The 22556-nt window shown below is 45.8% G+C and overlaps 5 protein-coding genes and 2 non-coding genes across 7 annotated transcripts in view; 4 read left to right on the forward strand and 3 right to left on the reverse strand.

Annotated features, from left to right (window-relative positions):
* LOC144485224 (uncharacterized) overlaps positions 1-18193 on the forward strand; it is a 78817-nt gene extending 60624 nt beyond the window's left edge. The window contains exons 6-7 of the mRNA XM_078203432.1: positions 15599-15906; positions 18153-18193. Of these exons, the coding sequence (XP_078059558.1) occupies positions 15599-15906; positions 18153-18193 (349 nt within the window). The remainder of the gene's footprint in view (positions 1-15598; positions 15907-18152) is intronic.
* Positions 1-22556, forward strand: part of LOC144485203 (uncharacterized) — a 247144-nt gene that overhangs the window by 147550 nt on the left and 77038 nt on the right. The gene's annotated exons all lie outside the window — the stretch shown is intronic.
* On the reverse strand, positions 7026-9600 carry LOC144485214 (uncharacterized). Its single transcript, XM_078203424.1, has 2 exons — positions 8467-9600; positions 7026-7169 (listed from the first exon to the last, which is right to left on the reverse strand). The coding sequence occupies exons 1-2, from the start codon at positions 9598-9600 to the stop codon at positions 7026-7028; spliced, it is 1278 nt and encodes a 425-aa protein (XP_078059550.1).
* On the reverse strand, positions 10951-11023 carry trnar-acg (transfer RNA arginine (anticodon ACG)). The gene has a single exon. It is a non-coding gene; the product is annotated as a tRNA-Arg (tRNA).
* On the reverse strand, positions 11465-13796 carry LOC144485199 (uncharacterized). Its single transcript, XM_078203405.1, has 2 exons — positions 13595-13796; positions 11465-13173 (listed from the first exon to the last, which is right to left on the reverse strand). The coding sequence occupies exon 2, from the start codon at positions 12813-12815 to the stop codon at positions 11805-11807; it is 1011 nt and encodes a 336-aa protein (XP_078059531.1). The 5' UTR covers positions 12816-13173; positions 13595-13796; the 3' UTR covers positions 11465-11804.
* Positions 14062-22556, forward strand: part of LOC144485202 (uncharacterized) — a 199433-nt gene continuing 190938 nt past the window's right edge. The window contains exon 1 of the mRNA XM_078203411.1: positions 14062-14151. The gene's annotated coding sequence lies outside the window, so the exon portion shown is untranslated. The remainder of the gene's footprint in view (positions 14152-22556) is intronic.
* Positions 14154-14226, forward strand: trnah-aug (transfer RNA histidin (anticodon AUG)). Its single transcript has one exon. It is a non-coding gene; the product is annotated as a tRNA-His (tRNA).

Consider the following 22556-nt stretch of genomic DNA (forward strand, 5'->3'; position numbering starts at 1 on the left):
AGACACATCAGCGCGTTCATACTGGGGAGAGGCCGTACACCTGCTCTCAGTGTGGAAAGGGATTCACCATGTCATCCACTTTGCAGAGACACCAGCGAATTCACACTGGGGAGAGGCCGTTCACCTGCTCTCAGTGTGGAAAGGGATTCACTCAGTTATCCCACCTGCAGACACATCAGCGCATTCACGCTGGGGAGAGGCCGTTTACCTGCTCTCAGTGTGGGAAGGGTTTCGCTCAGTCATCCGTCCTGCAGACACATCAGCGCATTCACACTGGGGAGAGGCCGTTTACCTGCTCTCAGTGTGGGAAGGGTTTCGCTCGTTCATCAAACCTGCAGAGACACCAGCGAGTTCACATGGGGAGAGGCCATTCACCTGCTCTCAGTGTGGGAAGGAATTCACTCAGTTGTCCCACCTGCTGAGACATCAGTGAGGTTACACTGGGGAGAAACCGTCCACCTGCTCAGCGTATAAAAAGGGTTCAGAATTTCATCACAGCTGCTGAGGCACCAACAAGTTCACAGGGGTTGGATTCTGCTGTTATTGTTTCTGCTCTCAATTACACCAGGACTGCATTCTGTTCATTCTCACAGTTGGTCAATGGGGAGGGTCGGAGGGTTTCTTTCTGCTGGACTGGCCGGTCTCACAACTTTGCCTCCAGTGGGCTGATGCTCTTTGAGTCTTGTTGCGAATACCTGGTTTCAAATTTCACAAGGATCACAGAGTGACCGGGTGTGAGGAAGTTCAGAGATATTTAGTCAGCATTTCTGTTTGAAACTCCCCCAGAAGCCCATCCAATTTCCTTTGTAATTGTTTACTGTCTCCACTTCCTCCACCCTCGTAGGCAGCAAGTTCCAGGTCAGTACCATGCACTGCATCAAAATATTCTTTAATTTCTGTTTGAAAGATATTGTGAATATATTGTCCTGGACAATAAAGAAATTGGAATAACTCACCTTGGGTGTGGGTGAATGGAATATATCAATCTGGTATCCACCTACAGTCTAGAGGAAGTATGGAATGTGTAGCTGGAAATCCCTCCCTAACAGCACTGTGGGTGTACTTATACCTCAGGCATTGTAGCAGTTCAGGAAGGCAGTGTTGGCGCTGATTGTGGCCGAGGCAGCTACATACAGCCACATATTCTGTTATAATTGAAGGACTGCAGATTGAATGTGAGGCATTGTGGGACTGGACTATCTTGACCACATTCCTGTGACTGCTCAGTTTCTGCAATCACGGACCATTAAAGCTGCTTAGCAGGGCCCCGACAGAGGACCTGGTGAGAATATTTACTCAGAATGGGTTAGAATTAAACTTATTCCAGGACCGGCTGGTGTTCAGCGGCTGAGATACCCGAATCTGTAAAAAGGGGGTCTGACCAATCAACAAACAGTGGTAGGTAGTTGGTTAAGAAGTTAAAAAGCGTTCTCAGGCATTGTTTAAATTATTTTATCCCAAATTTGTGATAAGAACTGAGGGACATGTGACCCGATAGTCAGTGAAGTGACGGTATACTCCAAGTAGCACTGGACTGAAAAGCAGACCTCAGAGTAGATTCTAATGGTTATAAACTGACCCAAGCATGGCCAGTGAAAAATCAGAGCTCGAGTGAGGACTGGACAGGTCTCTTACCTGCTGTTTGGAAACTAAGAACAAGAAACTTATCGATAAAATTATTAGAGAATACAGCCAACGTTTCAAGTCTGGAAGACATTTCATAACAGCTCTTATGAAGGGTCATCCATACTTGAAACATTGGCTCCACTCTGTCTCCACAGATGCTGCCAGACCTGCTGAGCTTTTCCAGCATTTTCTGTTGTTGTTTCAGATTCCAGCATCCGCAGTATTTAACTTTTCTGATAAAATGATTAGTTCTGATTGGAATCCCCACGACCCTCCCGCAAAACAGAGGGAGTGGTGGCAAAGGGAGAAAAAGGATAAGGATGATAAAGTCTGGGTTCTGATTCTCCGAGCCCATGTAGAATAAACAAAATGAGTGAATCAGTTTATAAAGAACAGAAGTTGTCCATCCCTAACAAAAACTGATCAAATGAAAATAATTAGGTTCTGGAATATAACAAAAAAATTAAGAGATGAAGTTTACAATCGAGTTTGTTTTGATTTTTATACTTGTGTAAAGTGGTATTATTGAGGGCCAAGTGTTTGCTGCTCACTCCCCATCCCTTTAGGTTCTGTAGAAAAGTTAACCCTTTCAGCAGACAGTTCATTTCTTTTCAAATCATCTGAAAACTCGTGTCTATTTTAGTTTATAATTGAAGATTTATGGGAATTGGCTAAGATGGGCTTTCGGCATTTTTAAAGTATAAAAAAGTGGTCTTGAGAAGGCAATTTGGTAGAGAGAGGTGGAGGGAGAGATGTTTACAGAGAGGTTTTGAGAGCTGTTGGTTTTACAAGTTATCCATGTTTTTGGAGCGGTCACTTCATGTCCTGGTCTGAGAGGGATGGAGAGAAGTCTGTTCAATTGTTAATGTTAAACTTTCTCTATTAACTGTTAATCGACACTCCGTTTTTATCTTTCTGACTTGTTACATTTTTAATGATAAATAAACTTTCTGAATTCACCATTTAAAGTGTTCTTTCTTACCACATGGTTAAGTCACTGGAACCTGGTGTGATTTACTATTAGGGAGGTTATTGTAAACAAGAGAACCCCCATAAATCTTAGTTCAAATAAATCAAAGTTCTTACAAATGGAATGTTATCCTTTATTACGAGAGAAAGTGAACCTCGGAGTAAAGATGTTCTGCTTCAGTTATGCAGGGCGTTGCTGAGACTGCATCTTGAACACTCGGTGCAGCTTTGTCTTCTTTTTAAGAAATGATACAAATGCATTGAAAGTGGTTCAGAGGAGGTTTAATAGATTGCTTCCCAATTTTGTCCGATTTTCCTTGTCTTCACCTCTGACAAAGAGTAATCCTGACTCAAAATGTTGCCTCCATTCTCTCTCTACAGATGCTGTCAGACTTGCTGAGATTGTCCAGCATTTTCTGTTTTTGTTTCAGATTCCAACAACAGCAGAATTTTGCCTTTATACTAATTCTTGTTGGATAAGGGCATCAAAAGTATCGGGTATAGCACGAGAACGCAACACAAACAGATCAGCCATGATGTAAATAAATGGTGGAGCAGACTCAAAGGGCCAAATGGCCGACTTCTGCTCCGATGTCGAATGTTGGTCACAAATTCCTGAGAATTCTGAACCAAGGCTGGAAGATTCGCCTTGCTTATGTTAGTGGGAAAATGTCCAGGAGAACCATCACTGTGAAGGACAGTTCTGGGATTAAAGGTTGCCAGACTGGAAAAGGAAAACAATGGAAATAAACCCTTGGGGAGTAAAGAATCACTTTGGACTGGTTTTTGGAGAAAGAGTGTGAACATTCCAAGGCAGGGTAAAATATATCCATTGAGTGGATATTTAATGGTGTTAAGAGTAAAAGGGCAAAGTTTAATTTTACAGTTTAAGGGCGATGTTCCCTCTAAAAAAGTGTTTAGTCATTGTTGCTTCCAGTTTGTTGGAGTAAACGCCATAAACTTGAAGTTTTGTCGTGTGAATCTTTAATTTACTCACTGGGCTTAGAATTCTTTTTTAAATTGTTGATCATCAGAGATCCTAACAGTTCATTTAAAGGCACACATTTCGACTTCCCATTTGAGCCTGGGCACCTTTCTGTCTCTATTGCTCGTGTCAATGACAGCCAGGCGATGGAGTTGAGGGCTAATATTAGCTGAGAATAACGGGGCCTGCGCCCCAGTTGGGAAACTGCCATGGGCATCGCACTAATAGACTAATAAATAAACTTTAAGACATTGACTTTTACAACTTCATGCGGGTGATCAGTCCGTAGAAACGTAACCCTCTCTGGCTCCTTCTTTGACAGGAATTCTTGTGGAATTCAGCCTCGGGAGTCTGGTTCCTTCTCTGACAGTAATTTCCTTGGAACTCAGCCTCGGGAGTTTTCAGTATTTGGCTCGCAAGGAAGACGTTCAGAACCTCTACTTTTATCCACAAAGTGACGATTACTTCACGTCAGAGTTGGGCCTGTTGTATCATGACAATTGGTCAATTTGACCACTAGATTAATTTAACTGGATCCTCAATTACTAACACCACCACCTCTTATTATCTTAGACAGGAATACAATAGAACTGGTTCATACTATCCCTTTATCTGATTCTGTACAATCCCTTATTCACACAGTTTCAAATGTTGAGGCTAATCAGAGCTTGAAGGTCTCTCTCGCCAGTACATTTATCCTCATTGCACATTCTTTACATACACAGCAATTAAACTCTTACAGCAAATAAAACTCAATCTTTTACTATAACGACTGATTCATTGATTAACTATAACTCAATTAAGGCTCATGACTTTCTCATCTGTTCATGACTGGTAGCTAATAAATAGCTACCAGATGGGGCAGATGTTTGAGGGCAAATCAACATCTGGCGTGTGGGAGGCTTTCAAGTGTAAGTTGATAGGGATTCAGGACCAGCACATTCCTGTAAGGGTGAAGGATAAGTATGGCAAGTTTTGGGAACCTTGGATAATGAGAGATATTGTGAGCCTCGTCAAAGAGAAAAACGAAACATTTGTCAAAGCTAGGAGGCTGGGAACACATGAAGCAAGTGTGGAATACAAGGAAAGTAGAAAGAAACTTAAGCAAGGAGTAAGGAGGGCTAAAAGGGGTCACGAAAAAGCATTGGCCAGCAGGATTAAGGAAAATCCCAAGGCTTTTTATACATATATAAAGAGCAAGAGGGTAGCCAGGGAGAGGGTTGGCCCACTCAAGGACAAGGGAGGGAATCTATGCGTGGAGCCAGAGGAAATGGGCGAGGTATTAAATGAGTACTTTGCGTCAGTATTCACCAAAGAAAAGGACTTGGTGGATGATGAGTCTGGGAAAGGATGTGTAGATAGTTTGAGTCATGTTGAGATCAAAAAGGAGGAGGTATTGGGGTTCTTGAGAAACATTAAGGTAGACAAGTCCCCAGGGCCTGATGGGATATACCCCAGAATACTGAGGGAGGCAAGGGAGGAAATTGCTGGGGCCTTGAGAGAAATATTTGTATCCTCACTGGCTACGGGGAGGTCCCAGAGAATTGGAGAATAGCCAATGTTGTTCCTTTGTTTAAGAAGGGTAGCAAGAATAATCCAGGTAATTACAGGCCGGTGAGCCATACATCAGCAATAGGGAAATTATTGGAGAGGATTCTTCGAGACAGGATTTATTCCCACTTGGAAATAAGTGGACGTATTAGTGAGAGTCAACATGGTTTTGTGAAGGGGAGTTCATGTCTCACGAACTTGATCGGGTTTTTCGAGGAAGTGACGAAGATGATTGATGAGGGTAGGGCAGTGGATGTTGTCTACATGGACTTCAGTAAGGCCTTTGACAAGGTCCCTCATGGCAGACTGATGCACAAGGTGAAGTTGCATGGGATCAGAGGTGAGCTGGCAAGGTGGATACAAAACTGGCTTGGTCAAAGAAGACAGAGGGTATCAGTGGAAGAATGCATTTCTGAATGGAGGGCTGTGACAAGTGGCATTCCTCAGGGATCAGTGCTGGGATCTTTGCTGTTTGTAATATGCACAAATGATTTGGAGGAAAATGTAACTGGTTTGATTAGTAAGTTTGCGGGCGACACATAGGTTGGAGGATTTGCAGATAGTGATGAGGACCATCAGAGGATACAGTAGGATATAGATCGGTTGGAGACTTGGGCGGAGAGATGGCAGATGGAGTTTAATCCAGACAAATGTGAGGTAATGCATTTTGGAAGGTGTCATACAGATAGGAAATATACAGTAAATGGCAGAACCCTTATGAGTATTGATAGGCAAAGGGATCTGGGTGTACAGGTACACAGGTCACTGAAGGTGGCAATGCAGGTGGAGAAGGTAGTCAAAAAGGCATACGGCATGATTGCCTTTATCGGCCAGTGCACTGAGTTTAAAAATTGGCAAGTCATGTTGCAGCTTTATAGAACCTTAGTTAGGCCGCACTTGAAATATAGTGTTCAATTCTGGTCGCCACGCTACCAGAAAGAGGTGGAGGCTTTGGAGAGGGTACAGAAAAGATTTACCAGGATGTTGCCTGGTATGGAGGGCATTAGCTATGAGGAGAGGTTGGAGAAACTTGGTTTGTTCTCACTGGAGCGACGGAGATCGAGGGGCAACCTGATAGAAGTCTACAAGATTATGAGAGGCATGGACAGAGTGGATAATCAGAAGCTTTTTCCCAGGGTGGAAGAGTCAATTACTGGGGGACAGAGGTTTAAGGTGCGAGGCGCAATGTTTAAAGGAGATGTACAAGGCAGATTTTTTACACAGAGAGTAGTGGGTGCCTGGAACTCGTTGCTGGGGGAGGTAGTGGAAGCGGATACGGTAGTGACTTTTAAGGGGCATCGTGACAAATACATGAATAGGATGGGAATAGACGGATATGGTCCCCGGAAGGGTATGGGGTATTCGTTAAGTCAGGCAGCATGGTCGGTGCAGGCTTGGAGGACCGAAGGGCCTGTTCCTGTGCTGTAATTTTCTTTGTTCTTTGTCCTAAATACAGTAATATTTAATGAACACATTTGGTTCATAGAATGTGGTTGACTCTCAACTGCCCTCTGAACAAGGGCATCTAGGGATGGGCAATAAATGTTGGCCAGCCAGCGACGCCCATGTCCCACAACTGAATAAGGTTAATACAAGATATACTGGTTCGAAAAGACACTTGCTGCAAGCCAATAACTTTCCTTCTTACTTGAACTGAGCAATCAACCTTATTCTTGAGCCAGATTTGACAGAATATAATGTCCCCCAACTGATCAAATTCATAGAAGAAATTCTTAGTTCAGACAATTCCTGCCAGCAATGCAGCTTCCACAAGCATGTAGGTGAATCCAACATTAATTTTTAAAATACAACTCCAGTCACATGTTAGAATTTAACATGTCTTCCTTGACCTTGTTGCTGAGAATGTTTGAAGAGGCAGCAGGGGCACAATGGGTCACACGGCCTCCTTTTGTGCTCTCTGCTCCTCGGTTGCATTTGAAGTGGTAAATATCTGGGACTCACTTCCTACGAGCGGCTGAAGCAGAGATAATGGAATGTTTCCAAAAGGAAATTGGATGGGCATTTCTGGGAAATAAATCTACGGGACACGGAGAGAGAACAGGGCAACAGGGCAACAGTTTGATCAATGGGCTGAATGGCCCCATTCCCAATCCTAATGCCTGTCTGATCTAAAGAGAGAAATTTCAGCTGTTCCAGTCCCTCCAACTCACTGAAGTCCCTCATCCCTGGAGTCATTCTCGTAAATCTCCTCTGCACCCTCTCTAAGAACTTCACATCTTTCCTAAAGTGTGGGGCCCATGTATAGGGTTCCATTCTCGAGGGATAGAATTGAACAGCAGGGAGGTTCTGTTCAACTTGTTTAGAACCAGGGTTAGACTACACTGGGAGCACTGTCAACATTTGTGATCTCCATTTAGAAAAAGGAAATAGAGGCACTGGAGAAGGAGCAACAAAGATTCACAAGAATAATCCCAGAACTGAGAGCATTTAACCCTCAGGAAAGGCTGGGGCTGCTTTTCTCTAGAAAAGAGAAGACTGAAGGGTGACCTGATGGAAGTCTTTAAGATTATGAAGGGGTTCAATAATTCAATAGGGATTTCAGGAGAAACCTCTTTACCAGCGAGTGGTGAGACTGTAGAACTCACTATCACAGCGAGTGGTTGAGGTGAACAGCATGAATACATTGAAGGGGAAGCTGGATACATACATGAGGGAGAGAGGAATAGAAGGATATGCTGATGGGGGGAGGTGAAGAGGGGCGGGTGGAGGCTCATGTGGAGCATAAATACTGACATAGACCAATTGAGCCGACTGGCCCGGCCCTGTGCTGTAGACTCAATGGAACAGAAACAAATGTACTTACTGTAGGTCTACCTGTAGTGGTAGGAAAAACATTATTTACTGTCCAGGATAAAATAAATGTTCTTCGTCAGTTTGTGTCGATCATTTCAGTGGAAATGTGCTCTCCCAGGCTCAAAGAGCATCAGCCCACTGGAAGCAAAATTGTGAGACCAGCCAGTCCAGCAGAAAGAAACCCTCCGACCCTCCCACTTCACCAACTGTCAGAGTGAACATGGTTCAGTCCTGGATGTGATTAACAGCAGCAATAACAGCAGAATCCAACCCCTGTCATCACTTGTGAACTCGCTGGTGTCTCAGCAGGAGGGATGAACTGGTGAATTTCTTCCCACACACAGCAGCTGTGATTGGACTGGTGGATCATCAGTTCCTGAGAGCTTTTGAAACCATTCCCACAGTCAGAGCATTTAAAGGGTCTCTCCTGGGTGTGAGGGACATTGTGCATCAGCAGCTGGGGTATCGAGTGAATCCTTCCGCACACACAGAGCAGGTGAATGGTCTCTCCCAGTGTGAACCCGCTGGTGTCTCCTCAGTGTGCATGTCCTTCCAAACCTCTTTGTGCAGTGAGAGCAGCTGAACGGTCTCTCCCCAGTGTGAATGCGCTGGTGGTCTATCAGATGCTCAGCAATTTTGAAGCCACTCCCACAGTCAGAGCATTTAAAGGGTCTTTCCTGGGAGTGAGTGACTTTGTGTCTGTGCAGGCTGGATAACCGAGTGAATCTGTTCCCACACTCGGAGCAGGTGAACGGTCTCTCCCCGCTGTGAACTTGCTGGTGAGTCAGCAGGGTGGATGACAGAGTGAATCCCTTCCCACACTCGGTGCAGGTAAATGGTCTCTCCTCGGTGTGAAGACGCTGGTGTGTCAGCAGGGTGAATGACTGACTGAATCCCTTCCCACACACAGAGCAGATGAATGGTCTCTCCCTGGTGTGAACTCGCTGGTGTCTCTGCAGTGTGGATGACCTCTTAAACCTCTTTGTGCAGAGAGAGCAGCTGAACGGTCTGTCCTCAGTGTGAATGCGCTGGTGGGACACCAGTTCCCCAGAAATTTTGAATTCACTCCCACAGTCCGAGCATTTAAAGGGCCTCTCACTGGTGTGAGTGACTTTGTGACTCAGCAGGTTGGGTAAATTAGTGAATCCCTTCCCACACACAGAGCAGGTGAATGGCCTCTCTCCGGTGTGAACTCGCTGGTGTGTCAGCAGGGTGGATAACTGCGTGAATCCCTTTCCACAGTCAGAGCAAGTGAATGGTCTCTCCCCGGAGTGAACTCGCTGGTGGTTCCGCAGGTTTGATGATGATCTAAATCTCATTGTGCAGAGAGAGCAGCTGAACGGTCTGTCCTCAGTGTGAATGCGCTGGTGGGACATCAGATCCCGAGAACTTTTGAAGCAACTCTCACAGTCAGAGCATTTAAAGGGTCTCTCATCGGTGTGAGTGACTTTGTGCGTCAGCAGGGCGGATGACCGAAAGAATCCCTTCCCACACACGTTGCAGGTGAACGGTCTCTCCCCAGTGTGAATTCGTTGGTGTGCCCGCAGTTCGGAGGACCGAGAGAATCCCTTCCCACACATGGAGCAGCTGAACGGTCTCTCCCCGGTGTGAACTCGCTGGTGTCTCCGCAGTGTGGATGACCATTTAAATTTCATTGTGCAGTGAGAGCAGCTGAACGGTCTCTCCTCACTGTGAATGCGCTGGTGGGACACCAGATCTCCAGAGCTTTTGAATCCGCTCCCACAGTCAGAGCATTTAAAGGGTCTCTCATTGGTGTGAGTGAGATTGTGACTCAGCAGGTGGGAGAACTTACTGTATCCCTTCCCACAGACTGAGCAAGTGAAGGGTCTCTCCCGAGTGTGACTGCGTTGATGGATTTTCAAATCACAGGGCAACATGAATCCTTGTCCACAATCGTCACATTTCCACAGTTTCTCCATGATGCGGGTGTCCTTGTGACTCTCCAGGTTTGATGATCAGTTGAATCCTTGTCCACACAGAACACGTGTACGGTCTCTCTTCACTGTAAACGGTGCAATGTTGTTTCAGCCTGTGTAACCGGTTAAAGCTCTTTCCACTATCAGTGGACTGGAACACTCTCACCCAGGTGTGTTCCAGTCACACTGATGTTTAAAATCTCCTGAAGCAAACAGATCAGACAAACATTGCTTTTCTAGATACAAAGGTCGATGATATTCAGGTCCCAATAAATCTAATGACTCTGTCAAATCTTGATGTGATGTTTAGTTTGAAATTTCTGTCTGTAAGTTCTCACCTCCTGATATCTATGAAAGGAATTTACAACAGGCATCACTGTCAGTACAGGATAGAAATTCAGAACAGACAATTCTAGTTTCTATGGAACATTCTTTCCTCTCTCATTCCCCAAAATCTGTCAATCTCCATCCCACACACTCTCCCTCAATTCTCCCTCTGCTCTCCTGAGTATACAACCTCCCAAGTCTATTGAAGGTGCTGATTCAGGCTGATTAACAGATCCATGCTGACCACTTTCTGCATTGGACACAGAGATCTGAAAATCTACGTGTAACGACCGGCCTACACACCAGAAACTAAAATCTGTGCCATATGTGGGACCGGATAACTGGATTGGGAGAAGGAGAAGGATGTGGGGAAGAATTTTATTTTGGTGCAGAAAGGTCATTACCTGGAACCCGCTGCCTCAGAGGGTTGTGGAAGTGCAAATGATCCATGATTAATCTTCAAGCTGACAGCCACGTTAAAGTTTTACATTTGGCCATAAATGAGCAGCCTGATGCTGTGTGTAATGCACTGTATTACCTGGTTACAGATACATGAAGAATGTGAGGAGGATTTTTATTTAGGCAGCGAGTGGTGACCTGGAAGTTAAAAATTCAACAAGTCCCCAATTTCCCCCAGAATGCAAAAGAAACACAAAAGCGGAGCAAAGAAAGTGTTTTACTCACAGATGTTGGCCTCTTTTAGGTCAAGAGGAGCTCACGAACTATTTTTCAAATTGACATTGAGCCAGCCAGGAGTCGCACCTGGAATCTTCTGATCCGTAGTCAGACGCGTTATCCATTGCGCCACTGGCCCACACTCTCACAGATGTTGGAGAGACAGGAGGAAGTTTGAGTCTGTCTGAAGCTCAATCTTCATTCAGAGAGAGAGCAGCAGCAGCTTTGCCGGGCAGGAATGAGCAGCTGAACAAGCTCATTGTGCAACTTCCGCATGTAAATCCCAAACATTTACCCTGCTAATTCCCCCCGACACAAGGGTCAATTTAGCATGGCCAATCCACCTAACCCGCACACCTTTGGACTGTGGGAGGAAACCAGAGCACCCGGATGAAACCCACACAGACATGGGGAGAACATGCAAACTCCACACAGACAGTGACCCAGGCTGGAATTGAACCTGGGTCCCTGGTGTTATGATGCAGCAGTGCTAACCACTGTGCTGCCGTGCTGCCCCATTTTATAAATACCATGGAAGCAGAGGAGGTTTCCTAGATTGATTCCCAATCCAGTAGTGTGAAATGTTAACTCTGTTTCTCTCTCCACAGATGCTGCCAGACCTGCTGCGTTTTTCCAGTCCTTTCTGTATTTATTTCAGATCTACCTGTAGTGGGGGGAAAAACACTATTTACTATCCAGGATAAAATAAATGTCCTTCATCAGCTTTTGTGGATCATTTCAGTGGCAATGTGCTCTCCCAGGCTCAAAGAGCATCAGCCCACTGGAAGCAAAGTCGTGCGATCGGCCAGTCCAGCAGAAAGAATCTCTCCCACCCTTCCACTTCACCAACTATAAGAATAAACATGGTTCAGTCCTGGATGTGATTAATGGCAGGAATAACAGCAGAATCCAACCCGTCATCACTTGTGAACTTGCTGGTGTGTCCGCAGGCTGGATGACTGAGTGAATCCCTTCCCACACACACAGCAAGTGAACGGTCTCTCCCCAGTGTGAACTCGCTGGTGTATCCGCAGGTGTGATGACGTTCTAAATCTCTTTGAGCAGTGAGAGCAGCTGAATGGTCTATCCTCAGTATGAATGCGCTGGTGAATCATCAGTTCCCGAGAGCTTTTGAAACCACTCCCACAGTCAGAACATTTAAAGGGTCTCTCATTGGTGTGAGTGAGATTGTGGTTCTGCAGGCTGGATGACTGAGTGAATCCCTTCCCACACACAGAGCAGGTGAACGGTCTCTCCCCAGTGTGAACTCGCTGGTGTATCCGCAGGTGGGATGGCGTTCTAAATTTCTTTGCGCAGTGAGAGCAGCTGAACGGTCTCTCCCCAGTGTGAATGTGCTGGTGGATAATCAGTTCCCGAGAGCTTTTGAAACCACTCCCACAGTCAGAGCATTTAAAGGGCCTCTCATTGCTATGAGTGACTTTGTGTTTCGACAGGTTGGATAACTGCGTAAATCCTTTCCCACACACCAAGCAGCTGAACGGTCTCTCCCCAGTGTGAATGCGCTGGTGAATCATCAGTTCCCGAGAGCTTTTGAAATCACTCCCACAGTCAGAGCATTTAAAGGGTCTCTCATTGCTGTGAGTGACTTTGTGTTTCGACAGGTTAGATAACTGCATAAATCCTTTCCCACACACCAAGCAGGTGAATGGTCTCTCTCCAGTGTGAACACGCTGGTGTTTCTGCAGATCGGGTAAATGAGCAAATCCGTTCCCACACTCAAAGCAGATGAACGCTCTTTCTCCAATATGAACCAGCTGATGTCGCTGCAGATGATATAACCGAGTGAATCTCTGCCCACACACAGAGCAGGTGAATGGCCTCTCCCCGGTGTGACTGCGTCGATGAATTTCCAATTTACAGGGAGCTCTGTATCTTTTTCCACAGTCCCCACATTTCCACCGTTTCTCCATGGTGCGGGTGTCCTTGTGACTCTCCAGGTTAAACAGTCAGTTAAATCTCACAAAGAACACGGGTACAGTCTCTCCCCGCTGTGAATGCTGCGATGTATTTTCAGGCTGTGTAACTGGTTAAAGCTCTTTCCACACTCAGTGCACTGGAACACTCTCACTCGGGTGTATCTGTGCCTTGGTGCTTTTCCAGTCACATTGATATTAAAGACCTGTTTTCGCAGACAGAACAGAGAAACATTTCTCCTTCCAGATTCAAAGACTGATAATATTCAGGTCCGATGAATTGAGTGATGGTGTCAGATGCTGATGTGATGTTTGTTTCAAGATTTTGGTCTGTCAATCCTCACCTTCTCATATCCTGTAAACGAGTTTGAAAAATTCATCAATGTCAGCACAGGATAGAAATTCAGAACAGACAATTCTAGTTTCTATGGAACATTCTTCCTCTCTCATTCCCCAAAAGCTGTAAATCTCCATCCCACACACTCTCCCTCCATTCTCACTCTGCTGTATCTAATATTCACCCTCCCAATTCTCCTGAAGGTGCTGATTGAGGCTGATTGACAGATCCATGCTCACTGCTTCCTGCCCTGGACACAGAGAGCTGGAAATCTCCATGCAGGCGGCCAGACAGATATATGTCTATCTGACTGGACTAACAATGTGTGGAATGTACAGACTGGATTCACTTCCTTTCCCTTCAGTTGCTGCAAGTCCCCAATTTCCCCCAGAATGAGAAAAGAAATGGAAAGGGGGAGAAAAGAAAGTGTTTTACTCACAGATGTGGGCCTCTTTGAAGGTAAAACAAGCGGCTTTGCATTGCCCGGGATCGAACCCAGGCCTCCTGCATGGCGGGCGAGAATTCTACCACTGAACCACCAATGCACAGGGCAGAGAAAACTGCTCAGTTCTTTCAACCAGTGCTTTCACATGCAAAGAAATGTTGATGATTTGCAGCAGCAAATTCAATGCTGCTAACACACACACACAACAACACTGTTGGAGAGAGGAGGAAGATTGAATCTGTCCACTCCCCTTCCGGGGCCTTCCGGGGCTGCGCATGTCCAAGGGAGGGGGGAAGCTGCGCATGTGCGGGGGAGTGCCCACCCACTGACCTTCATTCTGAGGTGTTGACCAATGGGAACTCTGGAGGACCGGAAAGACTCTGGTCCTCCAGCCAATCAGAGCTCCCCATTGTCTGAATGCGGAAGTGGACAATGAGCTTGTTCAGCTGCTCATTCCTGTCCAGCAAAGCTGCTGCTGCTCTGTCTCTCAATGAAGATTGAGCTTCAGACAGACTCAAACTTCCTCCTGTCTCTCCAATATCTGTGAGAGTGTGGGTCAGTGGCGCAATGGATAACGCGTCTGACTATGGATCAGAAGATTCCAGGTTTGACTCCTGGCTGGCTCGATGTCAATTTGAAAAATAGTTTGTGAGCTCCTTTTGACCTAAAAGAGGCCAACATCTGTGAGTAAAACACTTTCTTTGCTCCGCTTTTGTGTTTCTTTTGCATTCTGGGGGAAATTGGGGACTTGTTGAATTTTTAACTTCCAGGTCACCACTCGCAGTCGAAACAGAAATCCTCCTCACATTCTTCATGTATCTGTAACCAGGTAATACAGTGCATTACACGACCATCAGTCAGCTCATTTATGGCCAAATGTAAAACTTTAACGTGGCTGTTAGCTTGAAGATTAATCATGGATCATTTGCACTTCCACAACCCTCTGAGGCAGCGGGTTCCAGGTAATGACCTTTCTGCACCAAAATAAAATTCTTCCCCACATCCTTCTCCTTCTCCCAATCCAGTTATCCAGTCCCACATATGGCACAGATTTTAATTTCTAGCGTGTAGGCCGGTCGTTACACGTAGATTTTCAGATCTCTGTGTCCAATATAGAAAGTGGTCAGCATGGATCCGTTAATCAGTCTGAATCAGCATCTTCAATAGACTTGGGGGGTTGTATACTCAGGAGAGCAGAGGGAGAATTGAGGGAGAGTGTGTGGGATGGAGATTGACAGATTTTGAGGAAAGAATGTTCCATAGAAACTAGAATTGTCTGTTCTGAATTTCTATCCTGTACTGACAATGATGTCTATTGTAAATTCCTTTCATAGATATCAGGAGGTGAGGATTTACAGACAGAAATTTCAAACTAAACATCACATGAAGATTTGACAGAGTCATTCGATTTATTGGGACCTGAATATCATCGACCTTTGATCTGTTTGCTTCAGGAGATTTTAAACATCAGTGTGACTGGAACACACCCGAGTGAGAGTGTTCCAGTCCACTGATAGTGGAAAGAGCTTTAACCAGTTACACAGGCTGAAAATACATTGCACCGTTTACAGTGAAGAGAGATCGTACACGTGTTCTGTGTGGACAAGGATTCAACTGATCATCAAACCTGGAGAGTCACAAGGACACCCGCATCATGGAGAAACTGTGGAAATGTGACGATTGTGGACAAGGATTCATGTTGCCCTGTGATTTGGAAATTCATCAACGCAGTCACACTCGGGAGAGACCCTTCACTTGCTCAGTCTGTGGGAAGGGATACATTAAGTTCTCCCACCTGCAGAGTCACAATCTCACTCACACCAATGAGAGACCCTTTAAATGCTCTGACTGTGGGAGTGGATTCAAAAGCTCTGGAGAACTGGTGTCCCACCAGCGCATTCACACTGAGGAGAGACCGTTCAGCTGCTCTCACTGCACAATGAAATTTAAATGGTCATCCACACTGCGGAGACACCAGCGAGTTCACACCGGGGAGAGACCATTCACCTGCAACGTGTGTGGGAAGGGATTCTTTCGGTCATCCGCCCTGCTGACGCACAAAGTCACTCACACCGATGAGAGACCCTTTAAATGCTCTGACTGTGAGAGTTGCTTCAAAAGTTCTCGGGATCTGATGTCCCACCAGCGCATTCACACTGAGGACAGACCATTCAGCTGCTCTCTCTGCACAATGAGATTTAGATCATCATCAAACCTGCAGAACCACCAGCGAGTTCACACCGGAGAGAGGCCATTCACCTGCTCTGTGTGTGGGAAGGGATTCACTAATTTACCCAACCTGCTGAGTCATAAAGTCACTCACACCAGTGAGAGGCCCTTTAAATGCTCGGACTGTGGGAGTGAATTCAAAATTTCTGGGGAACTGGTGTCCCACCAGCGCATTCACACTGCGGACAGACCGTTCAGCTGCTCTCTCTGCACAAAGAGGTTTAAGAGGTCATCCACACTGCAGAGACACCAGCAAGTTCACACCAGGGAGAGACCGTTCATCTGCTCTGTGTGTGGGAAGGGATTCAGTCAGTCATTCACCCTGCTGACACACCAGCGTCTTCACACCGAGGAGAGACCGTTCACCTGCACCGAGTGTGGGAAGGGATTCACTCAGTCATCCACCCTGCTGACTCACCAGCAAGTTCACAGCGGGGAGAGACCGTTCACCTGCTCCGAGTGTGGGAACAGATTCACTCGGTTATCCAGCCTGCAGAGACACAAAGTCACTCACTCCCAGGAAAGACCCTTTAAATGCTCTGACTGTGGGAGTGGCTTCAAAATTGCTGAGCATCTGATAGACCACCAGCGCATTCACACTGGGGAGAGACCGTTCAGCTGCTCTCACTGCACAAAGAGGTTTGGAAGGGCATGCACACTGAGGAGACACCAGCGAGTTCACACTGGGAGAGACCATTCACCTGCTCTGTGTGTGCGGAAGGATTCACTCCATACCCCAGCTGCTGAGGCACAATGTCCCTCACACCCAGGAGAGACCCTTTAAATGCTCTGACTGTGGGAATGGTTTCAAAAGCTCTCAGGAACTGATGATCCACCAGTCCATTCACAGCTGCTGTGTGTGGGAAGAAATTCACCAGTTCATCCCTCCTGCTGAGACACCAGCGAGTTCACAAGTGATGACAGGGGTTGGATTCTGCTGTTCTTGCTGCTGTTAATCACATCCAGGACTGAACCATGTTCGTTCTGACAGTGGGTGAAATGGGAGGGTCGGAGGGTTTCTTTCTGCTGGACTGGCCGCTCTCACAATTCTGCTTCCAGTGGGTTGATGCTCTTTGAGCCTGGGAAAGCACATTTCCACTGAAATGACCCACACAAACCGACGAAGAACATTTATTTTATGCTGGAGAGTAAATAATGTTTTTCCTACCACTACAGGTAGATCTACAGTAAGTACATTTGTCTCTGTTCCATTGAGTCTACAGCACAGGGCCAGGCCAGTCGGCCCAATTGGTCTGTGTCAGTATTTATGCTCCACCTGAGCCTCCCCCCACCCCTCTTCATCTCCCCCCATCAGCATATCCTTCTATTCCTCTCTCCCTCATGTATGTATCCAGCTTCCCCTTCAATGTATTCATGCTGTTCACCTCAACCACTCGCTGTGATAGTGAGTTCCACATTCTCACCACTCGCTGGGTAAAGAGGTTTCTCACTGAAATCCTGGTGGATTATTGAACCCCTTCATAATCTTAAATTCTTCCACCAGGTCACCCTTCAGTCTTCTCTTTTCTAGAGAAAAGCAGCCCCAGCCTTTCCTGAGGGTTAAATGCTCTCAGTTCTGGGATTATTCTTGTGAATCTTTGTTGCTCCTTCTCCAGTGCCTCTATTTCCTTTTTCTAAATGGAGATCACAAATGTTGACAGTGCTCCCAGTGCAGTCTAACCCTGGCTCTGAACAAGTTGAACTGAACCTCCCTGCTGTTCAATTCTATCCCTCTGGAATGGAACCCTATACATGGGCCCCACACTTTAGGAAAGATGTGAAGTTCTTAGAGAGGGTGCAGAGGAGATTTACAAGAATGGCTCTGGGGATGAGGGACTTCAGTGAGTTGGAAAGACTGGAGCAGCTGAAATTTCTTTCTTTAGATCAGACAGGCATTAGGATTGGGAATGGGGCCATTCATCCCATTGAGTCCATGCCAGCTCTCTTTGGACTAAACTGTTCCCCTGATCTCTCTCCGTGTCCCTGTAGATTTATTTCCCTGAAGTTCCCATCCAATCTCCTTTTGGAAACATTCCGTTATCTCTGCTTCAGCCGCTCGTAGGAAGTGAGTTCCAGATATTTACCACTTTCTTCAAATGCAAATGAGGAGCAGAGAGCACAAAAGGAGGCCGTGTGACCCATTGTGCCCCTGCTGCCTCTTCAAACATTCTCAGCAACAAGGTAAAGGAAGCCATGTTAAATTCGAACATGTGACTGGAGCCTTATTTTAAACATTAATGTTGGATTCACCTACATGCTTGTGGAAGCTGCATTGCTGGCAGGAATTGTCTGAACTAAGAATTTCTTCTATGAATTTGATCAGTTGGAGGACATTATATTCTGTCAAATCTGGCTCAAGAATAAGGGTGATTGCTCAGTTCAAGTAAGAAGGAAAGCTATTGTCTTTTCGAACCAGTATATCTTGTATGAACCTTATTCAGTTGTGGGACATGGGCGTCGCTGGCTGGCCAACATTTATTGCCCATCCCTAGATGCCCTTGTTCAGAGGGCAGTTGAGAGTCAACCACATTCTATGAACCAAATGTGTTCATTAAATATTACTGTATTTAGAACAAAGAAAATTACAGCACAGGAACAGGCCCTTCGGCCCTCCAAGCCTGCACCGACCATGCTGCCTGACTTAATGAATACCCCATACTCTTCCGGGGACCATATACCTCTATTCCCATCCTATTCATGTATTTGTCAAGATGCCCCTTAAAAGTCACTACCGTATCCGCTTCCACTACCTCCCCCGGCAACGGGTTCCAGGCACCCACTACTCTCTGTGTAAAATATCTGCCTCGTACATCTCCTTTAAACCTTGCCCCTCACACCTTAAACCTGTTCCCCCTAGTAATCGACACTTCCACCCTGGGAAAAAGCTTCTATCCACTCTGTCCATTCCTCTCATAATCTTGTAGACTTCTATCAGGTCCATAAGACCATAAGACATAGGAGCGGAAGTAAGGCCATTCGGCCCATCGAGTCCACTCCACCATTCAATCATGGTTGATTTCAACTCCATTTACCCGCTCTCTCCCCATAGCCCTTAATTCCTCGAGAAATCAAGAATTTATCAATTTCTGTCTTGAAGACGCTCAACGTCTCGGCCTCCACAGCCCTCTGTGGCAATGAATTCCACAGACCTACCACCCTCTGGCTGAAAAAATTTCTCCTCATCTCTGTTCTAAAGTGACTCCCTTTTATTCTAAGGCTGTGCCCCCGCGTCCTAGTCTCCCCTGCTAATGGAAACAACTTCCCCTACGTCCATCCTATCTAAGCCGTTCATTATCTTGTAAGTTTCTATTAGATCTCCCCTCAACCTCCTAAACTCCAATGAATATAATCCCACGATCCTCAGACGTTCATCGTATGTCAGGCCTACCATTCCTGGGATCATCCGTGTGAATCTCCGCTGGACCCGCTCCAGTGCCAGTATGTCTTTCCTGAGGTGTGGGGCCCAAAATTGCTCACAGTACTCCAAATGGGGCCTAACCAGTGCTTTATAAAGCCTCAGAAGTACATCCCTGCTTTTGTATTCCAAGCCTCTTGAGATAAATGACAACATTACATTTGCTTTCTTAATTACGGACTCAACCTGCAAGTTTACCTTTAGAGAATCCTGGACTAGGACTCCCAAGTCCCTTTGCACTTTAGCATTATGAATTTTGTCACCGTTTAGAAAATAGTCCATGCCTCTATTCTTTTTTCCAAAGTGCATGACCTCGCACTTGCCCACGTTGAATTTCATCAGCCACTTCTTGGACCACTCTCCTAAACTGTCTAAATCTTTCTGCAGCCTCCCCACCTCCTCAATACTACCTGCCCCTCCACCTATCTTTGTATCATCGGCAAACTTGGCCAGAATGCCCCCAGTCCCGTCATCTAGATCGTTAATATATAAAGAGAACAGCTGTGGCCCCAACACTGAACCCTGCGGGACACCACTTGTCACCGGTTGCCATTCTGAGAAAGAACCTTTTATCCCAACTCTCTGCCTTCTGTCTGACAGCCAATCGTCAATCCATGTTAGTACCTTGCCTCGAATACCATGGGCCCTTATTTTACTCAGCAGTCTCCCGTGAGGCACCTTGTCAAAGGCCTTTTGGAAGTCAAGATAGATAACATCCATTGGCTCTCCTTGGTCTAACCTATTTGTTATCTCTTCAAAGAACTCTAACAGGTTTGTCAGGCACGACCTCCCCTTACTAAATCCATGCTGACTTGTCCTAATCCGACCCTGCACTTCCAAGAATTTAGAAATCTCATCCTTAACGATGGATTCTAGAATTTTGCCAACAACTGAGGTTAGGCTAATTGGCCTATAATTTTCCATCTTTTTTCTTGTTCCATTCTTGAACAGTGGGGTTACAACAGCGATTTTCCAATCCTCTGGGACTTTCCCTGACTCCAGTGACTTTTGAAAGATCATAACTAACGCCTCCACTATTTCTTCAGCTATCTCCTTTAGAACTCTAGGATGTAGCCCATCTGGGCCCGGAGATTTATCAATTTTCAGACCTTTTAGTTTCTCTGGCACTTTCTCCTTTGTGATGGCAACCATATTCAACTCTGCCCCCTGACTTTCCTGAATTGTTGGGATATTACTCATGTCTTCTACTGTGAAGACTGACGCAAAGTACTTATTAAGTTCCTCAGCTATTTCCTTGTCTCCCATCACTAGATTACCAGCGTCATTTTGGAGCGGCCCAATGTCTACTTTTGCCTCCCGTTTGTTTTTAATGTATTTAAAGAAACTTTTACTATCATTCCTAATGTTACTGGCTAGCCTACCTTCATATTTGATCCTCTCCTTCCTTATTTCTCTCTTTGTTATCCTCTGTTTGTTTTTATAGCCTTCCCAATCTTCTGACTTCCCACTACTCTTTGCCACATTATAGGCTCTCTCTTTTGCCTTGATGCATTCCCTGACTTCCTTTGTCAGCCATGGCTGCCTAATCCCCCCTCTGATAACCTTTCTTTTGTTTGGGATGTCGCCCCTCAACCTCCGTCGTTCCAGTGAGAACAAACCAAGTTTCTCCAACCTCTCCTCATAGCTAATGCCCTACATACCAGGCAATATCCTGGTAAATCTTTTCTGTACCCTCTCCAAAGCCTCCACATCCTTCTGGTAGTGTGGCGACCAGAATTGAACACTAGATTCCAAGTGCGGCCTAACTCAGCTTCTATAAAGCTGCAACATGACTTGCCAATTTTTAAACTCAATGCCCTGGCCGATGAAGGCAAGCATGCCGTATGCCTTTTTGACTCCCTTCTCCACCTGCATTGCCACTTTCAGTGACCTGTGTACCTGTATACCCAGATCCCTTTGCCTATCAATACTCTTAAGGGTTCTGCCATTTACTGTATATTTGCTATCTGTATTGGACCTTCCAAAATGCATTACCTCACATTTGTCTGGATTAAACTCCATCTGCCATCTCTCCGCCCAAGTCTCCAACCGATATGCTGCTGTATCCTCTGATGGTCCTCATCGCTATCCGCTAATCCTCCAACCCATGGGTCGTCCGCAAACTTACGAATCAAACCAGTTACATTTTCCTCCAAATCATTTGTATATATCACAAACAGCAAAGGTCCCAGCACTGACCTCTGAAGAATGCCACTTGTCACAGCCCTCCATTCAGAAACGCACCCTTCCACTGCTACCCTCTGTCTTCTTTGACCGAGTGAGTTTTGTATCCACCTTGCCAGCTTACTTCTGATCCCATGCTTCTTCACCTTCTGCATCAGTCTGCCATGAGGGACCTTGTCAAAGGCCTTACTGAAGTCCATGTAGACAACATCCACTGCCCTACCCTCATCAATCATCTTCGTCACTTCCTCGAAAAACCCGATCAAGTTCGTGAGACACGACCTCCCCTTCGCAAAACCATGTTGCCTCTCACTAATACGTCCACTTATTTCCAAGTGGGAATAAATCCTGTCTCGAAGAATCTTCTCCAATAATTTCCCTACCACTGATGTAAGGCTCACCGGCCGGTAATTACCTGGATTATTCTTGCCACCCTTCTTAAACAAAGGAACAACATTGGCTGTTCTCCAATCCTCTGGGACCTCCCCGTAGCCAGTGAGGATACAAAGATTTCTCTCAAGGCCCCAGCAATTTCTTCCCTTGCCTCCCTCAGTATTCTGGGATATATCCCATCAGACCCTGGGGATTTGTCTACCTTAATGTTTCTCAAGAACCCCAATAACTCCTCCTTTTTGATCTCAACATGACTCAAACTATCTATACACCCTTTCCCAGATTCATTATCCACCAAGTCCTTCTCTTTGGTGAATACTGACGCAAAGTACTCATTTATTACCTCACTCATTTCCTCTGGCTCCACGCATAGATTCCCTCCCTTGTCCTTGAGTGGGCCAACCCTCACCCTGGCTACCCTCTTGCTCTTTATATATGTATAAAAAGCCTTGGGATTTTCCTTAATCCTGCTGGCCAAGGCTTTTTCGTGACCCCTTTTAGCCCTCCTTACTCCTTGCTTAAGTTTCTTTCTACTTTCCTTGTATTCCACACTTGCTTCGTGTGTTCCCAGCTTTCTCGCTTTGACAAATGCTTCCTTTTTCTCTTTGACGAGGCTCACAATATCTCTCGTTATCCAAGGTTCCCAAAACTTGCCATACTTATCCTTCATCCTTACAGGAATGTGCTGGTCCTGAATCCCTATCAACTTACACTTGAAAGCCTCCCACATGCCAG

Source organism: Mustelus asterias, unplaced genomic scaffold (assembly GCF_964213995.1).
Source record: "Mustelus asterias unplaced genomic scaffold, sMusAst1.hap1.1 HAP1_SCAFFOLD_171, whole genome shotgun sequence".
In the NCBI taxonomy this organism is placed as follows: Eukaryota; Metazoa; Chordata; class Chondrichthyes; order Carcharhiniformes; family Triakidae; genus Mustelus; species Mustelus asterias.

Bases quoted from the DNA above. Each gene is read 5' to 3' on its own strand.
- LOC144485214 (XM_078203424.1), bottom strand. From the start codon at position 9,600: ATGAAATTTAAATGGTCATCCACACTGCGGAGACACCAGCGAGTTCAC. The intron at 7,170-8,466 runs GTTCACACTGGG...CGTGTCCCGTAG, and splicing joins CACTGAGGAGACACCAGCGG to ATTTATTTCCCAGAAATGCC.
- LOC144485199 (XM_078203405.1), bottom strand. From the start codon at position 12,815: ATGGAGAAACGGTGGAAATGTGGGGACTGTGGAAAAAGATACAGAGCT.